Genomic DNA, 19606 nt, shown 5'->3' with positions numbered 1-19606 from the left:
TAATTTCTCAATTAAAGTAAAAAAAAACTATAATTAAATAATAAAACTTACATTTGATATAATCTGATCTTTACATTTAACGATAAATAACATTAGAATTATAGATTATATATAATATATGTAGGATACATCAGTTGGGATTATATTGTATAGATCTAACTTAGCAAATATATAAACCCAACAGAACGTATTATATATTGCCTAATTATTATACATACGATAGCATATAATATCGTTTCAAGTTTATGTAAGTTTAGATGAGTGCATCATTTCTAAATTAAGCATTAAACTGGAATTTAGTACCTTTTTAGAAACATTTCTGTTTTAAATGAACTGTAAATTTTATTATTTTCTATAATAGATGATAATATTAATATAAACTTGCTATACATTTATTAAATAGCTTACATATTTCTCTCTCTTCCCCCTCTTCTCTCGCTCCCCCTCTCTCTAATACAGATATAATATTCTGTCCTCAGTTCACTTTAACACTGTGCAGCTATGTATTAATATTATCTGTACAGTGTTAAAGTGAACATAATTTAAAGTATAGCTCGTAATATATATCCCATTTTTAAGTTAAGTAATACTAAAAGTATTCAATTTATTTTAAAGTGAAATATTATCCTAATCTTAACATAATGTAGCTAATAAAAAAAAACAAATAAATAATTCATTAATAAATACAGATTTTAATTAAAGAAAACCATTATTATATAACTAACATAACGTATAATTTTCCTTTCAAAATTGATGCCTAATGAAGCTATTTATTATATATATAATCAGATTAAAAAAAGGGTTTTAAGTAGGACTATTAGGGCATATTATATGCTTCTATATATTAATATCAGCTGAAACATCCGTATAAATATATCGAGTTTCAATATTCTAAAGATATATGTCATTTCAGTGTGACTTTTTTAAATTAATAACATATAATCTATATTAGATTACGTGTAAAGACGTATGCTAATGATGTATTTATAGATGAATGATGTTAGATATATATAAAAATATATACTTAAGCTCAAAGTAACATTGAAAATGAGTGGCCATTCCGACAGCAATTCTTGTCTGGCCACGATGTTTCTGGTTGTTTACGAGATTGTTCAGATCTCTTAGCAATAATACTTACTTCCACTCGCTCTTATATGATTTGGAGAAGATGGCAGCGTAGCTAACACCTTCGTACAGGATCCCAAACATACGTTAAGAGAACGTGTTCCTAGTTCATACATCTTATTCCATTTGCCTCAAAATAGTCAACATCTTTCGGTGAGGATGGAGTATTACTATATAGAAAAAATTCTTTTCTATAAGATCTGATACACTGATCTGGATCTCATCTTTATATCTATAAGCATTGGTGGAGTCAGAAGATAGCACATAAAAGTCTACTCGGTCACTAAATAAATTCTTGGTCGAATTATAGCGGGGGGTATTTCAACGATATTAACGTGTCTCTAGTTTCTGGGTAAGTTTACTTCTAAAACTGTATTTTTTTTAAAAAAAAAGCTGAATTAATATGTAAAGAACTTTACTAGAAAAAGAACAGTTGACATAACTTGTATAAAATGAGAAATAAAAGATTTTTATAAGGACGTGCTCAGCAGGTTCTCATTGCAAACGTCAAAATCATAAGATTTTCTGCTTACTTTAAATGACATTAACGTCCCTGTTGCTTCTGAAATATCAGAATTTAGCTGGTTTACAATTGACATTTTTTTTTAACGTTTAACTTAGAATATATGTTATATCTTATATAAGTAAAGCGAGATCTTCTTCCACTAAATCTTCGAAATACCACATTTATCTGCTGAAACCAGAACAATTCATGCCAAGCTATCTGACTGTCTGCTATTTGATTTAACAAGGCAAAAGCCTTTTCATAATTCTCCACTTTAATTCTTTTGTAAAGTAATGTCTGAAAGATAATCTATAAATTCTCTATCCTATTGTTACCTTATTGTAATCCAGACAAGAGGTAAAATCAGCTTAAAAATCTCTCTTTTTTAAAAAAAAAAATTTAAAATTCTAATACTTTTGTTGCTTACAATAACAAACTTATAGGCTATGTATATTAGGGAAAACATTAATAATTCGGTCAGATTAGCGAGAATGCCGGATTACTGAGGGTGTTGAGGCCTAAACGCAATGAATAACACGACCTGCTTCGATACTGCTTCTTTTTGGAGCTGTATTATTATTATTTTATTGTAAAATTACGCACAATGATACAGTAACTGTAAGTTTAATTCTGTATTAAATTTAATGCTACAAGTTTACTGCGTGTATTTAAAAGAAAACAACGAATAAGAGACGAATATATATAACGAATGTATACGCCGGATAATCAAGAAACAGGATTATTAAAGGCTAGATTAGCGAGAGTGAGTAATTAAATGAAGATGGTTAGTAATATTTCTATTATATCTAACTTGTTACAACAATTAAAACCACGTATTTTACCAATAATTCGCGACATAATCGATAGTTTATAAATAGGCTAGGTTATATCTAAACTAAGTAACATAACAAAGTAAGCTTTCGTACATTCCTAAGAGCATTTCTAAAAGTAAATAAAAACCGGATTTTATTGATTTTAAAATCGAAATTTTCCTATCTCTAAAAGTATTATCGATATTACAAATCTCAGAATGATTGATTACGAAGTCGAAATCTGGATATTCGAGTTGATTCACGCAAACTAAGATTGAATATGAAAATATTTAAAGATCTGACATAAAATCGTGAAATTCTACTCAATCTTCGATATACAGTACGTTCTTTTCTTTTTTTTTTAAAAAAAAATCGACACTTTTAGAAGACATCTCAATAAAAATTTAATAAAAAATACATTAATTTGAAACAGTATTGAATTTTCTGATGGATTTCTCTGGAAAATGAAGAAAAAAACGAAGCTTTTCTGGAGAGAATCTTAAAGATATTTTTAGTCTTTTCGGTGATAGAGTATGAATAATGGTCAAATATCACTATCGTTTATGTATGAATGTGTTGGACACGAATCAAGTCATTTTATTCATATTTTCTTTTGATACCAGACTAGGTGATGACGGTGATTGGTGATGAATCATTAATCATGGCAACAAGAAGTCATTACAAAATTTAATAATTACTCGTTTTGAGTTAAGTCTCTATTGAATAAAGCATTTAAAATATTAATCTAGTTAGTAGATTTTACGGTAATGTCGTCTAATTACTTCGTGACATCTCTTAAGAGTTTTACAAAAGACTTGCATATGAATGGGTTCCGATGTCATGGAGGAACGTGTAATTGCAAATTCTTCTCTAATCATTTAAATGAAATTTGAGATATTAGTAAACATGATTATTTTAATGTAGAAAAAAAGATGAGACGGTAGACAAGTGATGTATCAATTCCCCCTCTATGAAAAAGCACGTTATATATAAGAAATTTGACGTCTCGTCTACGATACATTAATGCAAAACTATTAATTAATGCTCAATCTGTGTAATTTCACACGCATTAAATATCAGAGAACGATCCAAACTTTATATTACTTCATTTAGTTTTCGTCATGCACTAGCCGAATCACGAAACAGAATGAATAATATTTGATACGATAACATAAGGAGAATTACATTATTTACTTCTATAAACTTTCTCTTCTTTAATACTTTTTACTTAGAACATTAAAGTAAAAAAAGTATTGTCCCTTAGTCTTTTATTAGAAAACTCTAAAATTATTAACATTCCTCCGAATCCGTTCTATTTTTATGGAAGCGTTAGGGTGATATAAACTTTATTTTTGTTAAGGATTGCAACTAAATCTCCTTAAAGCTTCTGCACTCCATTCTACAATAAGTAATCTAGGCCTTGATTTGCTTTTCCAATTCGTCTCTTCACAGTTCAATACCACTCAATTCGCACAGACAACCAACCGTTTCTTTACAATGGCCGATATTTCTGTTTAATTTGACGTTAAAAACAAGAGCTTTCCTTGCTAAACAACTCACCAAACTTATCAGAAATATATCTTATTTCGTCTCGACCTACGAGTAAAATTTATATTTTAAAAAAGAATTCCTTTAAATTCTCGCTATAATAATTTCAAATACTCTCCCATTTTCTTTCATAACTCGAACATATTGGTAATTCTGCACTCGAGGGAGAAACAATAAATAAAACTCTCGCCGATTGCTTATTTTAAGATTTGAATTTTAAGTAATATTTGCTTCTTTTGTATTACAAATTGTCTCCAATTGCAAGAAAAAAGGGAGTGATTATTAACAATTGAACTGGCTAAACACCAAGCATCGATTTTCTCCATAAAACTTATAACTTAAAGTAGCACATATATACGTACAGTATGTAAAAAAAGGCTGATTTGCAATGAAAATGGCAATAGTCTGAAATTAGCCATGCAGAAAGTCCAAGTTAAATTTCGTGGAGTTTTAAGGTCAATGAGTAGTTCCTTCATTTACGAGTGCATATAAAAATTTACTCATCGATGGATCTGATTACAGTCTATTGTCATTATAAATCCATTTTTTTTTTAATAAGTGCTACGAAACAGAATATTTCAACGTGGATTTCATGACTTAATTCTCTTAGAAAGTGGATTTTTAAAAGGCTTATTTCTCAGTAAACAATCGAGAAAATATTTTCTCTTGTCAACTTTGAGTTAAATGCAACTCGTTAATTAATGAAAACAATTAGATTTAAGTAACAGACTTAACTGAAAGACAATTAAAGAGCAAATAAATTAGCACAGGAAGAATAATAATATATATATATATATAAGTTATATTGATTAAAATTTGAAAAAAAGAAGCGTAATTGAAATTACAAACGAATAAACCTTGAATAATTTATTTTTAAAATTATACAAATAGATTTTTCCTAATAATACATTTAATTTTCTCTACTTTAATGATGTTCAGGTTATTTATGGATAAATATAAGTAAAAATATAACATCAGCGTGTAGAATTGATTATATTCGTATCTATATAATTTCATCTGATAAATAAATAAAGAAATAATATCAGTGTGGGATAATATAATATACAACGTCGCAACAGATGTAATAAAGTTCGAGTTTTGAATAAAGAAAGATGAACAATGCATACAATATATCTTATAAAACTACGAGAAAACGTATTAATAGAAAAGCACATTATGTAAATAATAATAATAATAAATGCTAATTTAATTTGTTAAAAATTAATTTTGTCGCAGTTTCATAAAGAGATTGTCTACATTATTAATTGTTATAATTTTATTTATAAAGTTTGTTTGGTTTTATAATAAAGACAAGCTTATCATCGCTATAAAGTGTTTGAATTAGCAATCTTTACTATCTTCTCGCCATCTGTTTATGTAAGAATTGATTAAAATATCGTCTACATGCACTTGATTAATTGTTTATTAGTTTTGTTTTTCTAAATTTAAATCTATTCAAAAGTAATTTATATTTTGGTTCCTGCTTAAAACCTAGATTTTACTATTCGGCCTTTCATCTTTAATTGTAGAGAAACGAAATGTATTAAACAATTAATCAAATGCATTTAGGCGATATTTTAATCAGTTCTTACGTAAACAGGTCGCTAGAAAGATTACTAATTCAAATATTTCATAGTAAAGATAAGCTTATCTTTGCTTTTGCATTTTGCACAACGAAACCAATGCTTTTGCTTTGGCTTCGTTCATTATTCGTTTCGTTACAAATCTTTGATTTTTTCCTCCTGTATAATTTGAAAATTTTATTCATAATAACAATAACACGTGGTGAATTCACCAAAAAAACCCACAAATTTCCCTTAAATTCTAGAGATTTTCGGGGTTTAACCCTTCCATTTAGCAATGCAGATTATATTCTGTATATTCCTTCTTAGTCTACTGTATTATGTGTCCTCTATATACCCGTATTGTAAAAATTAATAAACTACAAAAAATATTATAGAAAAAGAATGTTTTATTTTAAAACCCCACCCTTTAAAAAAATCCTGCACATAGGCCAGGTATTGTTAATAAATTCAATTAAATCTAACAGTGTTGAATTTATTGTTTAGAAGCATTGTCTATTTCAATAAAAAATGCTAATAAAATCTAACAAATATATTATTTATACGCTTTTATCTTTAATAGATAAAGTATAACGTGCGATACTAACCTGTGTGAACCTTTAACTGATTATATAATTCTTTAACATCGTTTGAGAAGAGGGAAAAAGTATTTCGAAATGGGGGAGGAAAAAAAACCTTTATTAAAATTTAAAATTAAGAAAAGTAATTAATCTCTTATATATATAATTAAAAACGTTCTTATAGGAAATTATATTTGAATTTTCTTAATTACGAATATATACAGTATATGAATATTTAGTCGTTTGTAATTTATATAAGAATATATCAGTTTAGTTATTAAAAGAATAAAATAAATTTTGATATATATAACGTTAGAATTTAATACATTTATTAAAATGGCGAGAACTGCTTCACTTCTTCATTTCATTAATTATTAATAAGAAATTTTCCATTCTTTCTTTTATAACCGGAGTAAAACAAGCTGCATAAAAAACGAAGGAAATTATAGAGGACAAGGCCGTTTATTCATCCCCTTTTTTTAAATTTAAATTTAGGTCACGGTGCATTTAAAAAGTAATTTACCAATAAAAATACGGAATTTACAATTCATCATCATTTTTTTTAATACTTTTTATATAAATAATAATAATAATAATGTAAACAAGCATTGAATGTAATATGAAAAATACGTTCGATATACGAGTAATTTCTTGTATAGAGGTAATGAATTAATTAAATTATTTCGTTTTGATTCATCTTCTACTATAATTTAGTTTTGGAAATGATACGATAGGATGTTATTCTTAATTAAAATATTTCTGATGCTCATCTATCGTTAATTAAAGCAACCATACGACTTTAACGTGTGTGATATATAAGGAGAGAGAGAGAGGCCAGATCTTTGGGTTTTGTTTGAGATTTCCTGCTTTGTCCAGGACAGGAAATCCTCTCCTGTCAACATGACATGTCACGATGCGCTGTTAGATTGATTTAGAAGCTGTATTCCGTAGCTTATAGCTATTCCTAATTGTAAGGCTTCCTTATTGATGATTCTTATTGACATCGGATGCAACGTAGATTAAATACTGCCAGATGAAGAAGAAATTCTTTAATTTTCTCTCTTTGTGTTTCATTCTACCGACAGAAGTTACAATGTAAAGAAGAGAATCTGGAGTATTTTTGTGGCCTCACAAATTTTCATACCAGATAACCCCATCTAAAGAATCACTAGGTTATTTTTATCTAAGATGAGGAGATTTCTATAGTCGAAGTGCAGCAACATACAGTTTAAAAGATTTATCTTACCGAAATAGATCAACCTTAGACATAAAAATGTAAATGAATAGTAAACGACCAAGTTATTTACAGTGATAACAGTATATAATTTGTTTTCTTTTCTTAGTTTTTAACTTAAAAAATGCCAAGATAAATTTTTTAAATAGAAAGTTCTATAAAAATACTTCCTTTCTTCGCGCAAATACTGCAGAAAAATTCTTATTCTCGAAATCTTTACTGGACTTTACAGCTTCGTAAGCTGTTCAAAATACTAGTAATGCTTTAGATGAATGATTTTTTTTGTTATATTAAATGTAGCAATAAAAATCAATACGAAGATGAAAAGAATATTAACATAAAAAGAAGTTTTTATGTTGTGATTAACGTATTATATATTAGCATCATAAGCAATTTTTACATTATTATGCTGTCATTTTGTATTTATTATCACAGTTATTCTGACAAAATTTAAATATAATTGATTTAGATATAATGCGAATAAACTTTCGAATACTTCAAGATAAATGAATTATTGTGTGCTTTCAGAGATAATGCGCTATTTTAAGCCGTATTCAATTGTTTAATTTACTTTTTCGTACAGACATTTTCGTATATTAATATGTAAATTATTTGCTTCTTTTCGTATTTTATACGTACTTTTTGATATACGAGAATTTGAGAAGTTCAGGAAAACCTTGGATACGTCTTTGCTTTTGTAACTGGCTGAATGTGTTCTTCCAATATGTCTAATGTTTGTAGACTGGTATAGTGTTCTGGAGATAAAACCAGTAGCAATAAGGATTATTGACATTATAACACACTCATATTTCCTCTACTGTATTTTTATTTCTACGAATAGCCTTACGAACTTGATAAATTCTCGAGTGTAAATCGTTGGTGTCATCAACTGCAAGAATTACATCTAGCCTATTACGATAAATTATTATTTTTTATACATGTTAAGTTAATACCAAAGGGCATTTTTATAGTACGTTCTGTTGATGAATTTTGTAGGATATTCTAATAATTTATGGATATGTTGTCCTTTCGGTGGTTAATATTTTATGAATGATTTTGCACGCTTGATTACGTTTTCGTTTTGTAATCGACTGAAACATTCTGCTTAATTTTTATAAAGAAGAAAATTTATAACACGTTGTAAAATGTTTCTCTTTTACTTTAAGGAAATCTTTGTGTGTATCGTTAACTAGCCATTATGTTCATTAAAATGTGCTACGTATAATTTTTATTTATTGCAACCATAAATCCTTCTCTACCAAGGTATCACTACTATCCAAGAACATGATGTTCTCCAGCTATCTTCAACTTCGCAGCATTATTTCCATTAAAATTTCTACAATCTAAACTTCCTCGTTTAATCTCTTTATGGCTATAGTTTCAAATTATAATTTAAAGTCAAAATTATAACTACACTTTATAATTCAAATCATCATTGACCTAACTATATAAAACTTCGGTTTTTCATTGGTAAGACTTGAATTGTTTACGTCTAATTTCTCATACAAAATTTAATTGTTTCAAATTTTATTATATTTTCTTTCTGTAATTCATATATAATAATAATTTTAAATATTAATTAAAAGGAAATTTAAGTAAACCTATTTGTAATATGCTTAAACATTATGAATTTTGTTAGTTAATGATTGTTAGAGGCATGTAAAATTTATAGAAAATCATAGATAATGATGTCATTATCTGAAAACGTGAAATTAATACTAGTTATTAAATTTAAATACAGGTTTAACGTGTTATTATCCCGAAATTGAATGACAATGACTGGAAAAATATATATATATATGATTCAAAATCTTAAACTTAAGCCAAAATTAATTTAGGGGATTGAATTACATTTAATTTACAATTATTCCTGTTTAGTAAATTAACAGTTCTTTAATAAAAATACACCTAATTATAAAGGTTTTTTTTTAATGTGTTTTAATAAAATTACAACATTATTCACCTTCATTAATCTCTGACGATTCTACTAAAATGCCAAGGCATGAAAACTAATGGACTGATACTAGAAAATAAAATAATTTAAATTATCTAGCGATGATATCTGCTTTTTTTTTTTTATCTCACCCTCCGTACATTTTCTATCTAAAACGGTACTAAACATTACAATTTTTTCTTTTTTTTTATTTTCAGAAAGAAAAGAAACAACTTTTTTTTAATTAAATTTTTATAAATTAAAGGAGAAAACGTGTATTTGTCTAACAGTATTTTTACAATCAAAAATTTAAATTCGGATACTTTTTTTTATTATTATTTTTATTATGCTAATATTCTAAAGGCACTAACGAAGTGTTGGAAGGACGGTCTAACATTAGTTTAGGCAATGACTAAAAGAAAGATTTTATTCCGGATAGGCAGAATTTGTCAGGAATTGTAAAAACAGAAACGTTTTATGATTTTCAGGCACGACGCTTTAGACAGGTATGAAAATGTAACCATGGCAACCAACATATCTGCTACTACCTGCGACTCCCTGTCATGAACAGGATGGCACTCCTTCGCGTTGCACACGAGGTTTTACCTTACAGCCCTGAGAGAATCTTCTCCCAAACCGACTTGAATAATTAACCAGAAATTTTAATATTAAAGTTTAATTAATTATTTATTTATTTATTTAATTTTTTTAACTTAAAAATGAAAGTAAATTTGTTTAATCTACGAGCCAGCGGAATAAATTATTTCGATAGAAATTTTTATTTTAACCTGTAAGAACGGCTATTGATAAAGTAAGTAAGTTCATCCATTAAGATAAGAAGACAGACCTGGACGTTATAGATACTTATCTGGCTACTTTATTATCGTTACGATTAATATTACCGATTATTATTATTATTATTATTATCTCTTTAAGGATTTTTTGACTGGCGATGGGGTCATTAACGTTAAACAATCAGCAAAATGTTACTCGACGCTTCGATGGCGACGTGTACCTGTTCAGGTAAGCAGGCAGGTCAATATATTGATTCATGAGCCTTGTCGGGTCCAGCACAGGAGAGGATTAGGAGAAAATTGATCGAGGATTGGAAAAAGGTGTCGAGAAATCTGTCCAACAATAGTTTCTCATTCCTGAATTTCTCTTTCATTCAAAAAGACACTCATAAATGAAAACAGATGCTTTAAATCCTACGTCACGTTTTCTTCCCTATTTAGGACTTTAAACGGGTAAAATCCAACACGATAAACAAGATATGATTAATCAAAATTTGGTTAAAAAGCCAAAATGTATCCAACTGATTTGTAAGATAAAGCAATCGAAATTTATGATAAGCTTTTATGATCGGTTTATATTACATTTTTAGATTCAATCAGTACAGTTTTCGATCGTTAAGGAAATTTATACCAATGCCAATGCTATTATGGCTTCTATCGAGTTTTTTTTTTTATTAAAGTGGTTTGCTGAAAAAACTTTTGAAACTTGAGAACTCGAAATTGGAGGAAAAAAAGAAGATAAAATGAATATAAATTTCCATTTAGTACAGTAATGTAATATTGTGTGATATAACTTATCTTAAAAGTAAATACCTTGTACAAAACGTTAATTTTAGTACAAAAACGTTTATAGTATTGAAAATTAGTTAAAATGTTCTACTTTTTATCGAATTTTCCCGATTTAAAATTCTGTTAAACACCAATTACGTTAAAAAAAAATTTAATATTTTATAATTTAATATCAAACAACGTCTACAATACGTTCTACTAGAGTTTATTTTTAGTCCTACACGATATAAAATATTGTGTTTTATACGACCTTCTAGCTTAAATTCAACCCATAAAACACACAGAAAGGGAGCGCATCAGACAAATAACCAATGGCAAATAATGCAAAAGAATACCACCCGACACTAGCGAAAACTAAATATCACCGTTAATAAATAAAATATAAACCAAATAAAAGAAAATTATTTTCTTTCTCATCATGCAAACACCAAACACACGACTCGTCATTAGATAAGCAAAGCATTTTATTGTAAGTTAAGATTCGAAACTAGTCACCCCCCCAAAAAACATTAAAGTTCCATTAGAAGATAGTTACGCTTTTAAAATTAAATGCCAATCCACCCACGACTATCGTGGAAGTGTCAAAGTGGACAAAGCATATTGCAAGAGATAAGACTTTAGTCTGTTTCCCTCAAAATTCATCCAGGTACCTTCCGCCTTCGACAAAGCTATAAAGACTTAACGAAGTAGTGGTTCATCCGGGAAATCTATTGAATAATACCTAAGCTAGAAAAGGCTAGTCAAACATTTTGCCTTAGGAAGTGGTTTGAGCCGTAGTAAAAATTTCTGAAGGTACAAAAGCTTCTATTCTTGCACGCACCGTAAAGTAATCTTTCACGTTCTTTTACAAAATTTATATATATATATATATATATATTTTTTTTTTTTCGTCCATAATCCATTTGAAACATCTAAAATATACATGACACTCTTCTATCGATGATTATCTGAAATTTATAACTTCACGTAAAGAGAATTCGCGCTTGAAAACGTTAGTTTTCTATGTGATTGAAGAACTGAGTTGAGTTTTATTAAAAGAGACATTGTGTTTTCTCAAAAAGTACAATAATAAAAGGAAAAAAAATTCCCAAAAAATCGCCCTAACCTACTTTTCTCATATGTTGTTGGTATTATATACACGCAAACTCGATAAATCATGTAAGTTGTCCCATAATTTTTATAGGATTGTTAATGACAATAAGATTATTCACCATAAAATTTAATTTTAACTTCCTTCTTGAATTGCATAAAACAGGGTGATTTAATTTTAAATTTTTCATTAGTTTGATAACAAAAAAGATCAAACGATTTGGTCATTTTAGATTGATGATATTACTTCTTAAATTTTGATATTTTACGGCAACGCCTACTAATCAATACAGAAGCGTAACAAAACAAAGGATATTACCTTTCTTTCCAACCAGAAAAACTATATAAGAACGTATGTGTCATAATAATAAAAAAGAGAGACTTAAACAAAATTAATTTCCTTACAAATTGGATAAACTTGATAAAATATTTTCTTTAAATATTAGTGGCTGTTTCGATGTAAGTCTGCAACTCTTACCTACATTAATAAACAGCGGGGTTCTTTACAAAGAAAACTCGAATAAATTTCTTTTAAAAGCTTCCTATAGAAATTACCATAGATTTTTTTTTTTTGTTTTGTAGAAAAATAGACGAACCGTAACTAAATATAGTCCGTTGTATCGACGTTACGCTGTAAAGGAGAAGTTACAAATGTTGAGATTTAAGTAAACATGGAGACATTTTACGTGAGAGTGATATTACAAAAATACTTTATTCTTAACAGAAAATGGCGTCTAAAAGTCAGAGTAACATTATCAAAATATATCATAGGAAGAAAACATTAATTACATCTAAACTAGAGCGTTTTTATATGTTAAAAATAGAGTAAATTAAATACAAGCCATATAAAAAGTTTTCATATACTTTATTCAATAAACTTGCCAAAACTTTAAAAAATAATTCGAATTTATCTCTCAAGTTTTGGCAGGAGTACCCCGTTTAAAACTGTAACTTTAGCATCCGGAAACGTTCGAGAATGTTTTAAATCAAATTATAATAAAAAAAAAAAAAAAAATCTTCGAATTTTAAAGCTCAGACAATACTTCAAAATACATTCGTTTGATAGAGAAAAATTCTATAAATAAAAAATATATCCAATTTTAAATTTACGAATTATTGTAGAAATGAAAAGATGTCCGACGTAAATTGACAACTTATTGTTACGTAATTTCTCTATCAGTTCTAGAATGATGTAAGTTTCTATACGATGGATTGGATTATTATTTGAGTGTTTGCTGGAGAAATTTTACCGCCGAGTAAAATTTCCCCCCTCCCCCCCAAAAAAAAGAATAAATCGTGTTGGAAGGAGCCTTATACGTTGCTTCACAGGTAGCCCACCTGATGTTCCACCCTTATTATACTTTACGTCTAGATAGTAGAATGATCAATGTCCAACTATCTATTGTGATCGACTTTTCAATCTAAAGAAAATGTCTAAATTTGACAAACTTTACGTCTCGTCTTTCATCATCCGACATCATTAATCAAGCAGAAACGGGGCGAACCAGTATTTCATTCAATTCTGGACAAGGACGTCGTCTTAGGTTGAGCTATGGCATGCAATAGAAGCCAGACCTCGTAAATACGTCACAGATAACAGCCAATTAGATCGTTTGTCTTTTATTTCTAAGAGTTTTAATCAAAAATTTTCCAGCAATGATATTAAAATTTTCCTTATTATTAATTTACGGTTATAATAAATAATATTAGAAAGTTTATAAATAAATAAATAAATAACACAGAAATATGACATATTAAATATACAGATGTCAACAAATTCTAGAGTCGGATTCTGCATTTGAGAGTTCCTTTCTAAATTTCCTTTACTTCAATAGATGTCAATCTGTCTGTCAGCCTCAGATAAGTTGAAAGAGAATTTTTAAAATTCTTTTAAGACGATTTCGAGGAATCTTTTGTTCACATTATACTTTAGTAGTAATAAATTTTCAATTTAAAAATTCTTCGGTTTTCTCTTCTTTTTAAACTCTTATAAAACGAAAAAAAATAGTAATAATAATATGTAGAAGTTAGGAGGGCAGCTAAGTCAACAATTTGCACTCAAAAGAAACTTCTTTCAATCGATATAGATTTATAGCCAAGTCTCGGTTGGTGGGTGCTAAGTACGAATGCTAAGCAATCTCATTCTCAGCATGACATCGCGTGTAACTTGAGTATGGATGACTTCGACAGTTCATCTAGGGATGCGTGACGTCACTTCTGTCGGGATCAAGAAGATTCCATTGTTCTCTTAAGGTGGTGACTTAAATCCTACTAGGCTACTTGATGAGGTTAGAAAATGGCATTCTTTTTCTAACTTTATAGATAGTAATTTCTTTCCAAATTGCAAAATTATAGGAAAAAGAAGCGATGGGGATTACAGAGCTATCTCTGAAGACGAGAATTAATTAATAAAAATCTCCGAAATCATCCAGATAACGCGAAGGAATGGAGTCAGTTAAGTATGAAGAAAGTTCGAGTTTTCTACGAATTGATCAGATTAACTCGAGTTAGATTGAATCGTTATCGATTTTCCAAACTATTTCCCAATTAAAATAAATAAAATATCTACAAAAAATAAGCAGGGAAAACATATTAACATCGATAAGTGTCAAAATACATATCATCGAATATATAGGTTGCTTAACCTTGAAGTAGAAGAACTCCTCTTTACATAATTACCGTGGATCGTGAAATTTTATTCTAGTTTCTTAATACAAACTACATTGTTTATGTTAAGATGAGTAATAAAAATATCCCGAGGTAAAATTAGTTTTAAAAGCCTTTTCGAAAGTAAATTTCTTTTATTAACGAATTAGGCAACTTTTCGATTCAATAAATATAGATTTATGTATCTTATAGGGAAATTTGGGAGAAAAAAAGGCAAATTTCCCCGTCTCTACTCCACGGTTTTTCTCTCGTTAATATGGCGACTTCCATTCTTCAAAAGGTGACGCATCACTAAAGAACTCTATTGCTCCCACTCTAACATTACAGTACAGCAGTTCTCTAGATATCGTTTCCATTAAGATAAACCCGGTCCTAATTTGCTTGGCGAGTTGATAGTAGCGAGCAGTTGTGTAAACAAGACTTAGCTAGCCAGCTGGGGGTTGTCACATGTCAAAACCCGCTGCTTAAATAACAATTAAAGTTTTCCTATATTCGTTACACGTTATTTATCCTACCAAACAGGGAGAAGAAATATTGTTTTAGCACGAAACTTCGAAAAAAAATGTTTAATAATTTAAGCTGGGGCATATTCGTACGAGGCTTTTAATCATTGCATACGTACTAAGGGCGTATGTTAAGCCGCATTGTCTAGTATGTCACAGAACGTGTTTGGAATTTTAATCATACATTCGAATGTGATTTCAGAAGAATGGGTGTTGCTCCTTAATACGCTTCTAAAACTACACTAGTTTCGCTTTAATTATTAAAATAAATCTAAATGATTTAAGTTACATTTATTACGTTTCTGGTTGATCGAGCATCAATCTCAACTGAAAGAGGTTATAAAGGTCACATCATTCTACAGGCAGAGTTGGACAAAGCTGACGTGGACTATCGTCGAAGCAAGAGATCGCGTGTTGAATGTCACTACATTGCCCCTGGCTGTATCTATCGATAGCTCTATTGTGTGCATTGTTAAGATATATATATATATTGTGAGCGAGCATATGTTATTGCCATTTAAACGATATTAAAACCAAAAGGGTCATCCTTCAAGGTATACATCTAAAATATCAAAGTTTCTGCACCTTTAGCTAACGTCAAATTCAATGTTATATTATTTAAGTTATATATATAGTAATTCGATTTTCTGTAAAATATTTAAACATACCTGTACGTTCACGTTTCTGTTTAAAAACGTTCAAATATTTTTAAATACGAATATTCAATCATTTAGAGTTTTAATATGAAATGATTTATTTCCAAGAAAGTTTAAATAAATGAATTTATTAATCTTTTCAAAAAGACAGGAATCTTATTGTGTAAAATATTAAAAATCTTTGTTATTTGCTTTTATAACGGCAAAAAGAACATAAAGGAAACAATTATATTTTACCGTAAAGAATATAGAAATATGAATAATTTGAATATATTTTTTTTTTTTTTACAAAATGTATATCAGCGGTAAACAAAGGAAAGTAATAACCGCACAGGAACCAACTTTCGAATTTGATCGATACACAGCCTGTTGATATATCTATCCCATTCTGGAAGACGAAAGGAAGATTCTTTTAATCCGGATTATCTTGTACTTAGGATTTATTCCTTCCATATTTCCGAATTGTCAAAACAACAAGAATCTAATATCCATTTCTGTATTTATAGTTTTAATCTCAACAAAACAAACCTTACTTTTCGATAAAACTTTTTCACTTAATCTAAATATATATATATATCAAAAATTTTATTTAAATAACTCGATTCATTTTTTAGACAAAATATTTTCTTGTATGAATTATGAAAAATAGCATTCCTGCATCCCTAGTTAAGAAAACTTAACGATGATCACGTTTCTCAACACACGTCCTTCATTAACCGCGTAGCTTGCTGCATGTTAAAATTTTTTAAATGAGTGTTTTCATATATTTAATATAAGTGTTTTCATTTTTTTCCTGCAAAAAAAAAACCCACCCTCGGAAGTTTATAGACTTTTTCAAATATACTTCAGGCAGGTGTTGAATAACAATGAAATAATGTCAATCTTTGGCTAATTTCCACGACTGTCGACAAAGATGACTTCATTGTAAACGTTATGGATTACTGTCGGATAGTTTTCTCGATGTTTCCGCATATACTATATCTGACAAATCATTCGGACAGCTGCAAAACTCATCATGCTTCGCAGAAATTTGTGAGCGAGAACACTCATAGCATAAACAAGATTCCTTCTCAGAATCTTTGTGGGGGAGGGTCTGATAACTGTCTATTGATAGATCGCGACTTGGCTCATTTTACATGGCGAATTTTAACTTACACTCCAAAAGAAGAAAAGAAACGTTTATTAAACCATCATAAAACCAACAAACTCTTAATCACTTCGGAGTGTAAAACTTTACAAAGTCATTAGAATTAAAAAAAAGATCTTCGATAATTCCAAAAATTCGTACACAAAATAGATTTTTAGATGTTATGTTATTATTATAATCCTCCTGAATTCGCCAGACGGTGTAATCCTTTTGGAAACCTTACTAATTCCTGGCTTCTTATCAGTTTTCCGCATATTTGCACTAAAACTTAGTGCCAGATTTAGCGAAACACGTGAAAAAAAGGACAAAACTTACCTTTCACGTTAAACACGACTGCGCTGAGGAGAAGTACACACCTTACAGGCGAGGGAAGGGGAAAAAAGGATATGGATTTGTTATAAGCTTTAAACACCAACTTCTCGGTCTAGTGTGTTGATCTAAACAATATAGCGAAACGGGTACAAAACCGGGATATGCCAAATATTCATCTGAACTGCAGCAGCTGTCCTCGTGACTACAACGTTGGCTGTTAGCAACACTATCTGTATCTGTCATCCCGCAGATCTATCGGCGAACTGCACCCAACTCACATCCTTGTGTTGTTTGGAACAGTTCACACTAACTGTCACGTAGATATCGCCATGACTATGCTTCACGCTCCAGCTCATACGGCTAGACACGTTGCGATGTGTGTGTGTCGCGTTCCCACTACCTCACCCGATACCAGGTGGCGCACCTTCGACGCTCCTCTAATTGGAAATTACATGGAAAAAACAGTCTAATGGCAACATTCCGTGATTTTAAAATCTTCCCAACTCTCCACCTAACTTTACTAACTAATGTTGCTTTGGCATATTCCACTTAAGTTACGTTCTGCCGATTTTTATATTTTTAAACCGTCCAATCAGCTCTCTCCTTACTGTGACGTCAGCGCTAGCATTTAGAATTTATAATAAATTTTTCCAAATGGCAAATTATGTCGTTCGATTAATATAATTAAGTTTAATGTAGTTTTAACTCATTTCGTTGTTATATGAAATTTTTAGGGACGAGTCAACGACATCACTTAGTCTTTGTTTTTATTCCGCCAGTTGTCTTGTGCCAAGACAGCTAAAGGGCTCCACCCTTATAACTCATCACTCATCCTAACCACTTCCACACTTACTCTATTATGATTACCTCAATGTCTGCGGATCAATTTGAGTAGGTTGCTTAATTCCCATCCAGTCGAGACTTACAGATAACTTATCTAAATAAAACACTATCTTTTGTAGTAAGGGCATCATTAATATTTATTTTTTTACGCTAATAGGCCCAACATTTTGTCGTTTTTTGACATTGAAAATCAATTTTATGGATTAAAGGAAGCCAAACGTATGATCGAATACAGAAAAATGCTGCATAACAGTAACGATATATTATTATTATTATTAAATACGAATGTAATTTCTGTACACGAAATTAAGATTACAGTTTACTTGAATTTACAATTAAGTAGATCTTCTTCTTTTAATCTTTACGCGAGATTAAAATGAAGCAAGGTGAAACCATTTTTACTTATTCGTGACATTCTCTACGTATTGGTTATCATTAAAAGACGGTTACTGGTTAATTATAATGGAGAAATTATGTCAGTAGTCCGAATTATTGTTGGGAAGGAGCCAAAAAACACCATTGTTATGCATAGTAGCAGCTACGTTAAGCAATTTTTTTTACATCTTTAATTAATCAGCGAGCTTAGATTTAAAGGTTGAGCGACATTTTAACCTTTATTATTTTTTTTCCTTACAGTTAAAAGATAATTATCTATTAAAATTTACTAAAAAATTTTAATTTCTGTTATCGATTTCGACGAAAGAAAGAAATTCTACCTGTAAAGAATTTTAAATCAATATTTCATTTACTCTATGTATTGAAGGGATATAATCTTCTTTACGGGCTAAAAATATGCATGTTATTTTCTCAATAATAACATGTATATATCGTATAATTATTAAACAGCAGAATGTTTAAGCAAAGACAACGTGTGACGGATGCCATTCTGATCCAATACAATTCTCTTTTGTGAGGCTTGGGTGATCGGATCAATGGCACAAAAGGACAACCTGTTGCTATAAATAAAACGTAAGAGAAAAAACACTTCCATCATTCTACTTTCTAGATCCAACTAGATATTTCTTCTTCTGTTACTAAATATGTCAGGTTACCATGGTATCCGAGTAATTGGTTACAACCGATAATTGGCTTCGACACTCCAATTGGGGATGAGAAAGAGAAATGATACCATAAAAGACTACTTATATTTTTTACTCCAAATAATACTTTTGAAAAACGTTTATTAACTTTCTAAGAATTTTATATCCTGTATACGTAGGCCCCCCATCCTGTAATAAGTTATGTAAATTTCTGTAGAAAACATAGTTGCGTAGTTAATTCGTAAGATAAGGCAAGAATCCAGTTCTTGGCTGAAAGAGAGACATAAATAGTGTCGGGAATGAGAGTTACCGGATGCGAGATGACCTCACAGTTTATGTTCTTCACTAATTACAAATTTTGGACGGGATATCTACAAAACGGCTATATGTTGCATCTCTAATCAGTTTATCTACGGTATTTTAAACTGGCATTGTTGAACCACGCAGAAAAAGCTGGAATTGTTCC

At 29.6% G+C, this 19606-nt stretch overlaps 1 protein-coding gene across 4 annotated transcripts in view; it reads right to left on the bottom strand.

Moving 5' to 3' along the window:
* Positions 1-17815, bottom strand: part of LOC136977189 (voltage-dependent T-type calcium channel subunit alpha-1G-like) — a 52213-nt gene extending 34398 nt beyond the window's left edge. For all 4 annotated transcript variants that reach the window (XM_067272641.1, XM_067272640.1, XM_067272643.1 and 1 more), the window contains exon 1: positions 17334-17815. In XM_067272641.1, the coding sequence (XP_067128742.1) occupies positions 17334-17500 (167 nt within the window). In that variant the 5' untranslated portion in view covers positions 17501-17815. The remainder of the gene's footprint in view (positions 1-17333) is intronic.
* Positions 17816-19606: the final 1791 nt, after the last annotated feature.

The sequence above is a fragment of the Centruroides vittatus genome, unplaced genomic scaffold (assembly GCF_030686945.1).
Source record: "Centruroides vittatus isolate TY-2023 unplaced genomic scaffold, ASM3068694v2 contig_452, whole genome shotgun sequence".
In the NCBI taxonomy this organism is placed as follows: Eukaryota; Metazoa; Arthropoda; class Arachnida; order Scorpiones; family Buthidae; genus Centruroides; species Centruroides vittatus.
The sequence above is the reverse complement of the archived record's forward strand: the minus strand, read 5'-3'. Positions and strand labels throughout refer to the sequence as shown.